The following is a 15,553-nucleotide window of genomic DNA, read 5'->3' as shown; positions in this document are numbered from 1 at the left end:
CTGACCCGACGAATACAAGGATGCCGTCTTAGAACGACCTGCCCTCCCTGTATTTTGGAGTGTAAGTACATCAGGGAAGGTCTTGCTCCATCAGTAGCATTCTCATTTCATACTCTTACTATACTCCTTTTCTTCTCTCTTACCTCTGTGTTGATATTGAAGTAAGAGGTCGGAGGACATGGAGCTGCCTTAAGTAAAATGTAGCTGCACCTCCATATTGGATGCTCATACTATATCCAAATGAGAGGGGTACCTGCTTCCATACGAGTATGCACATCTGGTAGTAATATGGAAAACCAGATACGCATTAAAGATTGCTACACCAGCCTTGCGGCAGATTGTAATAGCAACATATAATAGGATGAGCTTGTAGCCAGAACACAACAGAAAAGTGCTTGCTTGACGACAAGGACCCGGTACTGTGAGTGGGCGTGACCATGTTTTAGAGTAACAGCTGTTGGAGTTTCGTGGATATCTCAGAACGAGAATACTTAATAAGAGAACGGTCACAGGCGGATAGTCGCGGATCAAGCCAGCTTGCAATGTAGAATGCAAGTTGTCGCCCATCCAAGCCTAAAAGTCCCTTTTCCGAGTCTTCGCAGCAGAGAGAGAAGTTCGAGTCGAAGATGGGCATCTCCCGAAATTTGTACTTGGGGTGGATTTGAGGCTCTGAAGTACTGCGTCATCCTCCTGCGCCTTGGCAATAGCCGAGAAGTCGAGTGAGGCGGGGATGTTAACCTCAGAGACACGAGACAAAGCGTCAGCAACTATGTTGGCCTTGCCGGACACGTACTGGATATTTGGATATTTTTAGTTTCAAATTCAATGCTTCGAAAGTTAAAGTCATGGAACTTATTATTATGCTTAATCATAACCGAAATTCATTGGCGTATATTCAAACTAGATTCAAAGGACTGCAAAGCTTATACTAAAACGATATTAATTAAGACTATTAACACCATAAGTGTTGTCATGCGTTCACCTTAAAAAATTCAAACTAACATTTCAGCTGGATCGAGAACATCTAAGTCTTCCGGTGGCCAACTGTCAATGGTACACATCCTCCAACCTGGCATCGATAACGCCGACACCAAGCGAAAAAGATACACTGGATTCAAGTTCGGCACCGATTGTGACCAACAACGTTCCAGTTTTCGAATTAACGGAAGAAGTAAGTGACACCCGTTCCATTGTTACAACGTTTCTCTGAAATAATCTCATTTTTTTTTTGTTTGAAATATTTTTTCTTAATTTAAAAGAAACCAACAGAAATGAAAATTGTTAATATATGCACTTTTTGAAAATATAGTGATATCTTTTTTAGTTAATATATCTAAGTATCCCCTCAAATTGCCAATACTAGTTAGTCATAACAGTTTTTAAAGATGTAGAAATATTAGATTTAACCCTCCTGTAAAGCGGTAATGCAACTATTTTGGTTTTGAGTCCGAAAACGGTTTTGAAAGCACTTTTTCGAAAGTGGTATTGACTTTTTTGCTAAAATTCTTCTGTATGGGAGCACAAAATTGAACAAATAACACTAACGCTGATCTTTTTTTTTTAATTTTATTTACTCCTTCACACCTCGGTACAAAACACACTTTATTTGAATTGGTTTGAAATCACAAGAATAAGGTAATAATTCAGTAGCAACTACTAGGATTGAATTCTCTCTGTCTTTCTCTTGGCTTGTTGTGGCAAACCGTCTTGAATGGAAGTGAGAAAGCATGGTCCGCTTCTGCAGTACGTGTTTGCTGGTGTCCTTGTTGATTCTGTGCTGGAAAGATGTGGAATTTGTGTTATAGTCTTTTAATAAAAGCATGCAATTAGTTTTTAAGCACTCATCATAATGATGCCAGCTGTTTTGTGAAACGTGGAGTTGTATAGTATGCATAGCATCGGCTGGAAATTTATGTATTTTTAACGTAAAAAAAAAAATTATTCTTCCATGACTCGTTCAGTGTTTTTAGGTCAGATACATGTTTTCTGCGACGCGATCATTACGTGCTTTACATGTAAATTCCACTCTAAGATGATCGATCTCCGATGTACTTTGTTATAAATCTATTGGTCACTGGTCTGATGATACATTGTGAAGTTTCTTTGTAATAAGCAATGAATTGTATCTAAAATTTCAAATAAGAAAGAAGGAACGTCGAAATCATCAAATTAAAGAAAGCGAAAAAACGGATTCAAAGCAGTCGCTGAGAAAAGGGGCTACATCTCGACATATTGGGAATAATGATTTTTTTTATTTCGGCTTATTTTAAACATTGATAAGAGCTGACTACTTGAAAATTTACATGAATCGTTGCACGAAAAATTTTACCTCGAAATGGTTGAATAGTTGTCAGTCAAGCAACAGCCGGACAGTCAGAAGGCTCACCGGAAGGCTAAAAGAGCGCACCCACTGGGATCGACACAACACGACAGTGTTACTAACGCCCACTGGGAACGACACGATCCGACAGATTGACTAACGCCCACTGAGAACGACACGATCCGACAGATTAGCTAACACCCACTAGGAACGACACGACACGACAGCATTGCTAACGCCCACTGAGAACGACACGACACGACAGAATATTGCTTAGTGTATTTGCAAGGTAAACACTATTATTGACTTATGTTTGGCGTAGGAAAAATGTCTCCGGCTGCTTCAAATAACAAACGGACAAATGTCTGTGCATCTTTCGAACACCAGACAGACAAATGTCTGCGTCAAACAAATGTCTGTTTCAGACAAACCCCTCTGTGTCTGGCTAACACATCAGAGAGATAAATATCTGAGCCTTGCGTCAGACACCAGACATTGTTCTAAAATAGAAATAGACCGCCTGCAGCAGACATTTGACTGAGGCAGACACAGACATTTGTGAGATGCAGGAAAAGATTTTCTCTGAAACTGACACTTGTCTGACGCAGACCTTTGTCTGTCTGATCTCTGATGCGGACTTAGACATTTGCCTGACTGATGTGTAATTCAGATACAGATATTTATTGGATGCAGTAAAAGGTTTTGTCTGAAACAGACATCTGTCTGTCTGATGTTTAATGTGGACTCTGTCTGTTGTCTAAGGAAGCCAGAGATAATAAATTAATAAAAGTGTATTCACAGTGGGCGTTAGCCAATCTGTCATGTCATGTCGTTTCCAGTGGGCGTTAGCAAAACTGTCATGCCGGTCCCAGTGGAAGCATTTCTTAAGGCGTAGGTGAGCTGTCAAACCTGTCAAATTTTCGTCAAAAACAAACTGACTCTTGCACGGCTGAATTTTTGCATAAATATCCAGAAAAGACTCATAAATATTGTCAGAAGGCTTAAAGTTAAGGGGGTCATACCGTGTGAAGGTAGTTTTTTTTCGCTTTTTTTAGAATTTTTTTTGTGACGAACTGGATGAAGGTACAAATAAGAAGTTTTCACCATACATTTACTAATGTCTTGAGCATGCGTTGTATTTTTCCAGCACGATAACATCGGTCGTTATTGAAATACATAGAAACTTATACATCTCCAAAAAAAGGTGTTTTTCTGCTGCCATGTTAGAGGATGCTGTGATTATCTTAAAGAAAAAATGTAAACGGCATTTTAACGTGGAGACTTAACCACAGTCCGCAAACTAGATTGTTAAAGAATATTGAAAGCTAAATTTTTGGTGCCTTGTTAAACTTTTTTTTTTGTGAATTTTGGTGTTTTTTCAAGGCTTCTTTAATGAATAAAAAAAAATAGTTTGCGGACCGTGGAAAGATCGTGAAAATTTAAAAAAATTTCGTTGGATAGATTTTGGATTATGATGGCAGCCGATTTTCCACATGTAGTTTCGAGAAAAACGCATTTAAAAAGTAGAGTGCGATTTTCAATCATAAATCTTAGCTGATCGTCAATCTGCTATATCTTCTTTTTCTTCAGCCTTTGTCCCGTTCACAAGCGGGGTTGGCTCGTCGTGATCGGCTTTGCCATTTGGCTCTATCGAATGCCTGATCTGGGTGCAATCTCGAGGCTCTCAAATCCCCATCCAGCGTATCAAGCCACCGTTGCTTAGGACTGCCTTTTGGTCGTTTACCATCGACGTCGATGTTCAGACCAATCTTGGCAAGTGAATTCTCGTTTGCACGAATTGCGTGACCATACCATCGAAGACGCCTCTCTCGCAACTTTTCCACGATCGGTGCAAACCCCATAACGATCGCGGATATCCTCATTTCGGATGTGATCTAAACGTGTGACGCCACTAGTCCAACGTAGCATCTTCGTCTCCATTACCGCAAGACGCCGTTCATTGTCTTTTATGGTCGGCCAACACTCAGAACCATAGAGAGCGACTGGACGGACGACATTGCGGTAAATTTTAGATTTAAGACGTTCGTTGATACGTCGATCACAAAGAACACCAGTTGTGGAACGCCACTTCATCCAGGTTGCGTTAATGCGTGAAGCAATTTCATAACGCAGCTCTCCATTTGCTGATAGCGTTGACCCGAGGTATTTAAATCGCTCAGTTCTGGGCAGATCATTTCCACTGACAGTGATTGTGCCTGTTTCATGGGGATCGGTCGTCAAAAATTCAGTTTTGTTTAAATTCAATCTGAGACCGTGTTGCATGAGGCGATCATTCCATTTTTGAACAAGTTACTCGAGATCATTTTTGCTATCAGATGCTAGGAAGACATCATCTGCATATAGCAGTGTGTAGGGCGCTGGACGTTGGATATCCCGTGTGACGGTGTCCATAACAAGGACAAAGAGCAGTGGTGAGAAGGCACTTCCTTGATGAACTCCAACAGAGACACGAAGCGGTTTTGATACACCCGCCATACTTCGAACTTTACTTTTCGGATCGTGGTAGAGCAATTGAACCCAGCGCACGAGGTCTTCTGGCACGAAGTGTTGTCGTAAAGCAAACCAGATGAGTTGGTGTGGTATACGATCGAACGCTTTCTCTAGATCCAGAAAGGCAATGTAAAGAGGGCGATGCTTCTCACGGTGTTTCTCCATGAGTAACCGCGCAGCGTGTATTGCGTCAGTAGTTCCGCAGTTCTTGACAAATCCGGCTTGATTCACGGTTATTTCAACGATTTCGCGAATACGGTTGTGAAGAATGCGTTCAAAAATCTTCATGGTATGGGAAAGTAACCGGATCGGACGGTAATTTGAACATTCTGCTGGGCTACCTTTCTTTTTCCATATTGGAACAGTGGTACTTTCTTGCCCGGTTAAAGAGTTCACTGAGCCACAGTGTTGGATCCCAGCTCTTCGCTTTCCAGAGCCCAGATGCGATGTCGTCAGGTCCTGTTGCTTTCCCCGATTTCATTTGTTTTATTGCCTCCTCGACTTCAGTTGCGCTGACTGGTGGAACTGCTCCAAATGTCGGCAATGATTGTGGAAGTGGAGGATGAATTCTTCAGTTGAGATCTGCTCGAAGTATTCTCGCCATCTATCCGTCGTAGCAAGTCGATACAGATCTCTCTCGCCATCCCGAGTGTCCAGTTTATCGTAAAGATTTTTGAAATGGTTCGCTCGGGTGACAGCGACCGCTTTCTTTGCTTCCCGGTTGGCATTCTTATAAATTTGCCAATTAGCAGGCGTTTTATTGTCGAGAAATTTGTGGTAGAGGCGTTTCTTTTCACGGAAAAGAAATACCTGTATCTATCTAACACATCAGCCAGACAAATGTTTGAGCTTGCGTCAGACATCAGACAGACATTCGTCTGAAACAGGAATATACCCTCTGAAGCAGAGTTGCCTAAGGAAATCGGAGACATCTTCCTACGCCACACATAAATTAATAAAACTATTTTCAATAAATTTACCTTGCAAATACATTAGGCAGCAATCTGTCGTGTCGTTCTCAGTGGGCGTTAGCAAAACGGTCGTGTTGGTCCCAGTGGGAGCCCTCCTTAACGTGTGGGCGGGTTGTCAAATCTGTCAAATTTTCGTCAAAAACTAACTGACTCTTGCACGGCTGAACTTTTGCATAGCCATCCAGAAAAGACCCATAGATATTGTCAGAAGTGTTAAAGTTAAATATTAAAAAGTGGAGACATTTTAATTTTTAACAAAATCGTTGTCTTTGGACCACTAAAATCATAATAAGTCAAAATCTACGATAGGTATTCCATCGGTTTTGATAATATGCTTCACGGTTAAATTCAGCGATGACTATTGTGGTAATTAAAAGTAGGTTCTTGGATAAAGATACCTTCGTTGATAAATAAAAAATTTTTAATGAAGTAACGAGTTTTCCTAATTCGTTCCGCGAAGACTTATTCCACTTTGGCTTAAAATCGTTTGAATAAATTTTCTTATGTTTTATTGTTGAGTTTGCTTGCAAGTTATGCTTGTTTAAGGTTACGATGATTTTAGTAAGTGACAGGAACACTTGAATAGCAGAATATCAACTTCCTTCGCGTGCCGACGAAGCTCCACTGCTCGCTGCTGCTCTAAATCCTCCTACTTGATTCAATCATGCCAGCAGCCCTGAGTTAAAGGTAGCGGCCCCCACCAAAACAGCTGTTTGTTTCCAGGTTTGCGTTCGGCACTTCTACGGATGAGGTACTGGATTACATAAAAAACAAGGTCAATGCACTTCCACCGTTGCCTTGTGTCAAACTGACAAAAGACAGCAATCTCGACCTAGTGGTAGCTTCTTTTAAAGTCACTTATCCGTCCGAATGTGACACAATCGGCAATCCTTCTTTCTGGTCTGAAGTTGTGTTTATTAAGCCGTACAAGCGGAGCAACTCGTGAGAAGATTTCAAGGTGTCCTGGCTGCCTCTTTAACTTATCCGCGCTGACTCAGCAGTATCATGTAATTTGTATTTCTGAAACCTGGCTTGATGAAAATATACTAAACTCTTGAGCTCCCCGAAGTGTATTTCATTTTCCGCTGCGACAGAAACCGCGCTGCGTCGTGTAAATCTACTGGTGGTGGAGTCATAATTGCAATTAAAAATCAACTCATCTTTGTCTCGTCTGGCGCACCATATGATATGTTGCCCTATGTTTCTCCCCGCCTAGCTCCCACCTGTTTATTGTATCTTGTATTTACGTCCCCTGTGCTAGCCTTTCCCACCTGTACCAAAAATAGTTTGACAGCTTGTCGGAATTCCTTATAACCAAGTTCCACTGCAAACCCTCCCAAAACAATCCTGCGACCTTCTTTGTTCTTACTTCTCTTCCGTAAATCACTGCGCTGCTAAATGCCTTAATTCACAACAGCGTTTGATACCGTTGAACACAATGATCTCCTCTCCAAATTTTCCCGCCACACATTCCTCTGGGACTTCCCAATTCTCTCTCTATGTTTCCGGGTAACTTCATATCTTTCTGCGTACGCTACCAGATGCCTTAGTTCATGCGTTGGTGGAGGATATAAAGAATCATAGGGTAAATAAGCGGAGGCAACTATGTTTTTCCTCTCGCCATTTATCTAGTATTGTACGAGGACCATAACTAAGTCCTGGGAACAGAACTGTCTCAGCATGGTTGCCTCTAACCGTCTTGACATCAGGGCAGAAGCTCTCGGTCTTATGGATCCTTCATCGGAGAAGATCCTAGCCCCTTTTACTGATCCAATGCCACAGATTCTATTAAATTGGACCCATGGCTCTTGCACCAGGAAAATGTAGGTGCAGTCCTGCGGCTTTGTCAGCCTCGCTGCCAGTAGATTGGAGGTGGCTTTGGTATGCTGAACTTAGTCTAATGTGTAATGTGGAAAACTGTTAGAAATATATGCCGCGGCCCGCGGGACGAGGTTTCCCCCACACCGTACCGCCAGAGACTCGATCCTCTCGTGTTTGATTTCTCTGAGAAAAAACGCACTTGGCGGTGGAACTGGAGGTGTTCTTATCCATCTCCAGCCATCGACCGACTTCCAATATCGCCAGTACTTCCGCTTGGAATACACTTGCGAAACCTGGGAGACCGTACAACTTGGATACACTGTGTATTCGAGAAAACCCCCGCGGCGACTCCACAGGCCACGAAAGAGGTCAGGCTGATTGGTCGAAAGTCCTTCGCGAACTCATGATCGCGCCTGCCCGCTTTCGGTATGAAAACCACTGATACGCATCTCCTGGACTGTGCAGTTTCGGTAAATCTCAACAAGCCACGGCACAACCTTTTCCTGCTGCTTCTGTAGCATGACTGGCATTATCCCGGCCGATCTTATCCTCGGTAATTATCGATTTGATAGTCTCGATCAGCTAGGGTGGCCGCAAACCCTCCAAGCAAGGTTCTGTCTCACAGTCCTCCTCGCTGGCAGGAAAGTGCATTTGAACCAGCAGTTCCAAGGTTTCACTAGATGATTCCGTCCAGGAGCCTTCCTACTTTTTAAGAAAGAATGGGCTCTTTTGTTTCTTGGACACAATCTGACTGAGCCTCGTGGCGCGGATTCACTAGTGCTTTCGATGTTTTGACAATAGTCCAACCAAGACCGGCTCTTGACGGTCTTGATGGCAAACTTGTACTTCTTCAGGCAGTCGTTGTATGGCTGCCAATATTTATGCCTGTAGGAGATGTCGAAGATTTCTCTGGTCAGTCTCCTGAGGCTGGAGAGATCTTCATTCCACCACGGTGGCAGTGTCTTTTTGCTGTACTTAGTGCGCCACGAGACTTTAAAGGCGGTATCGAATGCCTTTTCTAGAGTCCCGACCTTTGACTCCAATTCGTCTGTCGTGCCAATCTTAAAAATTTGCGCACCGGAGAGTTTGTTTTTAATTACTTGCCCAAACTTTCTCCAGTCGGTCCTCCTGGGTTCTCTGAAGGGTTTGGAGACCTCTGCGGCGAGATCTAGATGGAGAAGTATCCAACTGTGATTCGAAAAGGATCTCTGGTCAGACACTCTCCAGTCCTCCATCCTAAGAATCCCGGTTATTAGGGTGATATCAAGGACCTCCTCCCAATCATCACAGTTCTCCGAGCTGGGGAAATGGAAGGTTGTGTATTGCCCCTATTACACACGGATAGATTTGAAATAATAATAAAATCAAAGAATGACTTACCTCTCTCGTTGATTTCCGAGCTGCCCCAAATTGTATGCCTTGCATTTGCGTCGCAGCCTATCAACAGGTTGTTGTTTGTTGCTGTGATGTTCGTCAGATGAAAGTCATGTAAGCCGAGGAAATATACACGTTCTCTGCCCGCATCTACTCCAAATTGACTACAATTAAGTCGCTGGAGTTCAGGTCCAGACACAGAAAAGCGTGCAGTCTCTTCCTCGCGAGAATACATGCTCTTGGTTTGTCCTGATCAGTGTCTCCCGTGCTGTGGAATAAATTAAAATATTTGCTTTGGAGCCCTTTGATGGTTCGGTCGCCTCCGACCCAGGGCTCCTGTATTAGTGCAATGGCGATGTCTTCCTCTAGGAGGAAGACAAGCAGATTAGCGGATTCGCACTTCGAGTCTTGCAGATTAATCTGCGTTACCCACAGCATGATCTGCTTGCGTGGGGGTTCGTCAGTCTCCATCGCATCGTCGATCGTCATCTCCTCCAAGAGCTCGTTGGCGGTGTCGATTGGATCTAGGTCATCGTCCGGTTTTGCAGAGTGGATTACTTTTACCTTTTGCGTTCCTGACTCCGAACCGCACTTTATAGTCGACCTTTTCCAATGCCTCCAAGCATTCTTCGTTTATACGGAATAGAAAAGGCTGGCTGTTTGTCTGGGGTTCCTCCTCGTTGATAACAAACCAGTCGTCCATGGGAAGGGAAGGGGGAAGGCGCAGGGATTGGACGAGCTTGTCTTTATCCATACGGATCCTTGGCAATCAGATGCGAACGACCGGTCTCCTGGGAATCTCGTCGGAAGAGATGACCTTGAGCTTTAGCCCCTTTCAGATCTTAGCGACGCACGAACCGAGAAAGCCCCTAGAGAACTGGTCTTCGCAAGCTATAACGTGGAACCAACGGACTACTTGAGAGGAATCAAGGCAAAGGATGAGTTTCGTGTGTTTGCTTTTCGTTGTCCGACAGCCTGGCCTTGACGCTGGTCCACATCCCCGGCGCTAGTTTGCCGCTAGCGGAATTACCATCTGCCAGCGCCACACGTAAGTCGATTCTGGCTACGTCGCTGAAGGATTTCGCAATTCGTGGCTAGTTGGCTGATGGTTGTTGCGTACTTTCCTTCTGATGTTGTTTAGCGTTTGAGCTCTTGCCCACTCTGCTCCGCTTGTTATCTTGCTCGACCTCGTCTTGAGATCGATTGCGTTTCAGAGCGGTGGACTTCGCCTTCTGCTTGTCTGCCAGACGTTTGCTATTGTATTCCTCAACAATCGCGTGCTATTTAGCAAGGTCTTTTTCATCCCACTCGTCGACAGTACCGGCCTCCTTATACTTAGCAATCTTGCTGAGTCTTCTTTTCAGTTTGTTTTTGACGAAAATTTGACAATTTTGGCAGGTCGCACACGCGGGGCTTCTGACTGTTCGACTGTTGCTTCATCAACAACAATCCAATCCTTTCTAGATAAATTTTTTCGTGCAAAGAGTCATGTACATTTTTATGTAGCCAGCTCTTGGTCTAATTCGTTGTCTTTGTTAAAAACGAGTCTTCTAAGATTCTTTGAGGATTTTATCCGAAGATTCGATCCGACATAAAACCGAACCAAATTGAAATCTTCTCTAAATGTAATTATCGTTTGTATATAGCTCACATCAATACACGGTTACAGACAAATTATACAAATAAATATTGTTTTTCATGCACAAATCTCAATTGTGTTTGCCCCGACACCCAATTAACATGGATTTGAAAGGAATATATTGTAGTGAACCCATTCGTTTGAGAGGAAACCAGACTTATAATCAAAATTTACCTTAGGCAACTGAATTTTACTTGGATATATTTAATATTGGTCTACTTTTAGGTACTGTTGATGAGGAGGTCAATATTTAAGCGCTAATACCTTATACGAAAATAAATTTTCATGCTTCACATTGAGAACAAAGAAAACGGAGAGCCGATTGCATATTACTACTATGAGTGGGTGAAATTTTTCATATTCATGTGGGTCAACTTGTATGTTTGAATTGAATACGGATATGGGTCTATATTCCCCGTGGCGGTACGTGAAATTAGAAAATGAATCGCTGCATTGAAAACTTTTGAAGGTGATGGTTTGCTTTGTGAAGCTACGCGATCATAACAGTCGGCAATCAATACAAACATCCAAGTTGCCATGTAAGCGTTTTACAATGGTTATTTAGTCAATTATTAGTAACATTATCAATTTGGAGCAAAAACATAAATTCAAGGAAAATCATATTGTCTTTGGTGTGGGGTCGTAATTATGCTTTTTGAAGATGTTGACGAAGCTCATTCTCAATATTCATGGATGAGCCATCATTTGGAAGAAACCGTTCCGGTTATAGTGAAATTTTGGGTCCAACAGCGTTTTATGTAGCGGTCATTGTGCTTGTGATAGAGACCTCAGAAATGTATCATTCTCAACTGCATCCGCTTTATACGTTTTTTGCTTTATTTCCATCTCATCGCCGCAAGAGGAAAATAGTCAACTTTGCTACGAAGGACTAAAGAATTACTCACCATCGTGCAGAGCGTTTGGTAGTAAGCGTATGAGATTTGTAATGCAGAAGAACTGACTTTGTAGGAATCGACTGGAAGACCATTTTTTGAAAAATTGCATGATAATCCGCTAATTAATAATGTAAAGATTCGCTTTCCAACTTTTGCATCCGGATGAACAACTAATTGCTTCCATCCATAAGATTTAAGTGCATGAAATGTCTTGCAAGCTTGTAACAATCGCGTGCTAAGTTTGATCACGACGATTGATTTTTAGTTTTGATTGTTCTGTTTCTGGGTCGTTTTAACACAAGAAATTGTAGCCAAGCAATGAAATGTTTTCAGTAGTGATCTAATAATTTGGATATTATATATTTTGCCTTGTCAATGTCTCTTTTCCTGTGTGCATCTAAAATCGTTATGGTGTTCATATAAAGTGCAAAACCTCCCTTTGTTATTACTTTACAGCTAACCACACAGCGTCCCCTCCGATCGGAGATTGAACGCGAACGACGATTATCGCGGCCAGCTAGCATGGCTACTCCTACTTCGAGCATGAAAACTCTTGTATCCGGTGATACACACTCGTTATCGGGTGGCGATAGTAGTAATCGAAATTCCATGGGTAAGTGTAGTAGTGAAACGATTACAAGTTTGAATCATCTTTGGGAGTCACAATATCCGAAAACTCTATACAGATTCTTATTCAGCAACACCAGATTCGGCGTCCGAAGAAGATCTCATTCCACCCCCGTTACCAGCTAAAACCCGGGACTCTATCGATTACAGTAGTCTATCACCTAATGATTTCCTGCGCTCTCCGAACTACATACATAATCAAAATTTAACGACGCAACAAACCACGACAATGACGTGGGCAACAAGCAATTTCACGACAATATCACAATCCGGAAAAGGACAAACATCCGTTTATGAATATGTTGAAGCGAAAAATTTTAATATTTGCGTAGATGATAAGCCTAGACCACCAACACCACCACCAAAGCCATCCAGAAATAGTAAATATGTTCCTGCTACGTAGGAGAAAAGAGAGTTCTTAGTAGTTAAGGATATATGTAAGCGCTTAGAATAGGTGTCGCAGTATAGATCATCTAGTTCAAAAAAATAATGCTTTAAATGTTTCTACATACAAATCCTAACGTTAGCTCTTAGTGAATGTGAATTAATCCTACATGAAATCTTAAACACTACAATCTTCCGTTGTTCCTTGAAGCATATCTGAAATATAGGGTTGGGGAAAAGGAAATGTCGTATTTGTGATCGAAATTTGATGCCTTACTTAACATACTTAGAATTATTCGATTTGAGTCAAATATAGGCCGTTTTGTTCTCAAACTTGTTGCCATTTAGAAGGCAACTCCCTTATCCCCTCTAATTACCCCCCATCCCCCCCCCCCCCTCCTTATTTGCAAAAAACTCAGACATCCAATTTTCGCAAGCCTCTTTTGAGGCTAACTTAGTAGCACCAAGGGCGTTTTGCATGGGCCCGAAGAGATGGTAATCACTTGGTTCCAGGTCCCGACTTTACGGTGGGTGCGATAGGACATCCCATCTGAGCTCCCGTAGCTTCTGGCGGGTCATCAAAGATGTGTGAAGCCGAGCGTTGTCCTGGTGGAACACAACACCATTCCTAGTGACCAATTCTGGTCAATCGTCTGCTTCAAATGGTCGAGCTGTTCACAGCAGAGGAACGAATTGAAGGTCTGGCCATAGTGGCCGTCCGGACTATCCGGTGGGTGCGATAGGACATCCCATCTGAGCTCCCGTAGCTTCTGGCGGGTCATCAAAGATGTGTGAAGCCGAGCGTTGTCCTGGTGGAACACAACACCATTCCTAGTGACCAATTCTGGTCAATCGCCTGCTTCAAATGGTCGAGTTGCTCACAGCAGAGGAACGAATTGAGGGTCTGGCCATAGTTGAGCAGCTGATAGTGGATGATTCCCTTCCAATCCCACCAAACACACAACAAAACCTTCCTGGCCGTTAATCCGAGCTTGGTGATGGTTTGGGCCGCTTTGCCGCGCTTTGACCATGATCTTTTTCACTTGAGGTTGTCGTACGTGATCCACTTTTCATCACCAGTCACCATCCGCTTGAAAAATGGGTCCAATTCGTTCCGTTTCAGCAGTGCATCGCAGGCGTTGATTTGGTCCAAGAGATTTTTTTCCGTCAACTCGTGTGGCACCCAAACATCCAGCTTTTTTTTGGAATCCAATCTTCTGCAAATGGTTCCAGATGATTTTATGGTCTACACCCAGTTCCTGACCAATCGAGCGAATGCTCACATGCCGGTCTACTTGGATGATTTCGACGATTTTATCGGTTTCTACGACGATTGGTCTACCAGTACGGGGTGTATCTTCGACATCCACTACACCAGAACGAAATCGATCGAACCAACGCTGTGCTGTGCGAATCGTTACAGTATCGGGCTCATAAACTTCAGAAATTTTTTCGGCCGCCTGCGTTGCATTTCTACCTCTCAGGTAGGTAAATATGACGAATTTCTTCCTTGGTGGACTCCATCTTTGACGCGCTATAACTTGAGACTGAAACGTACGATCATAAAACTGTCAAAGAGACACCTGTAGCCCAGATTCGCCGTATAGTATGACCCGATGCGACAAGTACAACACAAGATATGTTTAAGTGTCGCCATCTATTAACAAAATACGACATTACTTTTTCCCTAATCTAATATTTCAATCGCACAGATACTACTTATCAAACGAATCTAGCGAACCTCAAAAATATCCACCTGATTTATCCTGCGTCACTTTATGCACGAAAGAAATTCAAACGACCAAAACTAGACTAAAAAAAAATTATTATAATTCTAAGTCTGACGACGCACAATAATATTCTATTTAGATATTCAACGACAAAGTACTATACAATATTTATGTGTTAAATGTATTAAAAGTGTACATTTGGAAGTAGATAGGACAATACACTATGGACCTATAGCTCGTAGCATAGTCGAGACCCGACCATTTTGTAAGCGAACAAAACTCCTTTATGCATTTTGAACATTTCGCTTTTCATTTGCCCAAAATGAGGGACTACACAACCCATCAAAAAGGTGCTGCTCTTTCACACTGTTCACCATCACAGTGCAGATGAACACATCAACGACACATCGACACCGGGCAAATGATAACAATGACAATGCACACGAAACAAACAAAAAAAACTGAGCACTTAAAAATTAAATTAAAATATATTTAAGAAGAGGCCTTTATTTATATTATACACGATATTTTATACAACACAATACTTACTTGATATGATGATGTCAATTAATTCTAGCTTGAATGGTCTGTACATGTAGGTATGTAGCAATTTAACGAGAAACTAACTTAATGTGTAATGATATGCTTTAACTGGAAAAAGAATAATGTATAATTTGCAATATTTTATCGTTTAGTTTTAGAAGTGGTCATTGCTATTTATTAGCAATGTCTGCTCGTAATCATGTGGAAAAATGTACCAAATTATTTACGTATGATGTTCGTATACTTTTTATTTTTTGTTTTTATATAAGAAGAATGATGTTGGCATGGAAAATAAATATTCATATAATATACAAAATGTGTTTCGTTCTCTCAGATAAAAGGTCTCCCTATCTCCACACTCATATATAGAGCACGGTTTCCACCAAGGGCGACAGTGTGACGAGTTGAACTTATAAAATTCTTTTAATTCCTCGCTCATTTCTATCCAATTTTGTTACATAAGACTGATAAGCAAAATTGAAACGCTTACCCATAAACGTTCGCGCAATTCGAAGATAGAAGCAATGGAAACGAGACCCAGCGAGCAAATGCACGACTGATTTGTTGAACTAATTTTAACCTCTCATGATGGACATTTCACTTTTAATGACTTCAAACTGAAATTTTATGTTGAAAACCGAACAGGAGTTAATTTCTCAAAGAGTAATTGTTTCAAGTGTGTCCAGTCCAGAACAGACGTGCGGAAAAAGAACTTGACCACAAGAACAAGGAGGTAT

At 42.0% G+C, this 15,553-nt stretch overlaps 2 protein-coding genes across 11 annotated transcripts in view; one reads left to right on the top strand and one right to left on the bottom strand.

Moving 5' to 3' along the window:
• Window positions 1-12,999, top strand: part of LOC119652234 (dedicator of cytokinesis protein 1) — a 187,299-nt gene extending 174,300 nt beyond the window's left edge. For 3 of the 8 annotated variants that reach the window (XM_038056199.1, XM_038056202.1, XM_038056198.1), the window contains 4 exons: window positions 1,010-1,171; window positions 1,630-1,635; window positions 11,989-12,145; window positions 12,219-12,999. In XM_038056199.1, the coding sequence (XP_037912127.1) occupies window positions 1,010-1,171; window positions 1,630-1,635; window positions 11,989-12,145; window positions 12,219-12,562 (669 nt within the window). In that variant the 3' untranslated portion in view covers window positions 12,563-12,999. Of the gene's footprint in view, window positions 1-1,009; window positions 1,172-1,629; window positions 1,636-10,861; window positions 10,978-11,988; window positions 12,146-12,218 lie in introns of those variants that run through there. The other 5 variants (XM_038056206.1, XM_038056201.1, XR_005249521.1 and 2 more) reach the window with 4 other exon arrangements.
• On the bottom strand, window positions 1,191-15,136 carry LOC119652236. Of its 3 annotated transcripts, none has more exons than XM_038056209.1 (2): window positions 14,823-15,136; window positions 1,191-1,777 (listed from the first exon to the last, which is right to left on the bottom strand). In XM_038056209.1, the coding sequence occupies exons 1-2, from the start codon at window positions 14,866-14,868 to the stop codon at window positions 1,644-1,646; spliced, it is 180 nt and encodes a 59-aa protein (XP_037912137.1). In that variant the 5' UTR covers window positions 14,869-15,136; the 3' UTR covers window positions 1,191-1,643. The 3 variants fall into 3 exon arrangements, with proteins under 3 accessions (XP_037912137.1, XP_037912135.1, XP_037912136.1); XM_038056207.1 differs by lacking the exon at window positions 14,823-15,136 and adding an exon at window positions 9,004-9,807; XM_038056208.1 differs by lacking the exon at window positions 14,823-15,136 and adding an exon at window positions 9,004-9,807 and having other exon boundaries at window positions 1,191-1,772.
• Window positions 15,137-15,553: the final 417 nt, after the last annotated feature.

Source organism: Hermetia illucens, chromosome 3 (assembly GCF_905115235.1).
Source record: "Hermetia illucens chromosome 3, iHerIll2.2.curated.20191125, whole genome shotgun sequence".
In the NCBI taxonomy this organism is placed as follows: domain Eukaryota; kingdom Metazoa; phylum Arthropoda; class Insecta; order Diptera; family Stratiomyidae; genus Hermetia; species Hermetia illucens.
Note: the sequence above shows the minus strand (reverse complement) of the source record. Positions and strands in the feature narration are given on the sequence as shown.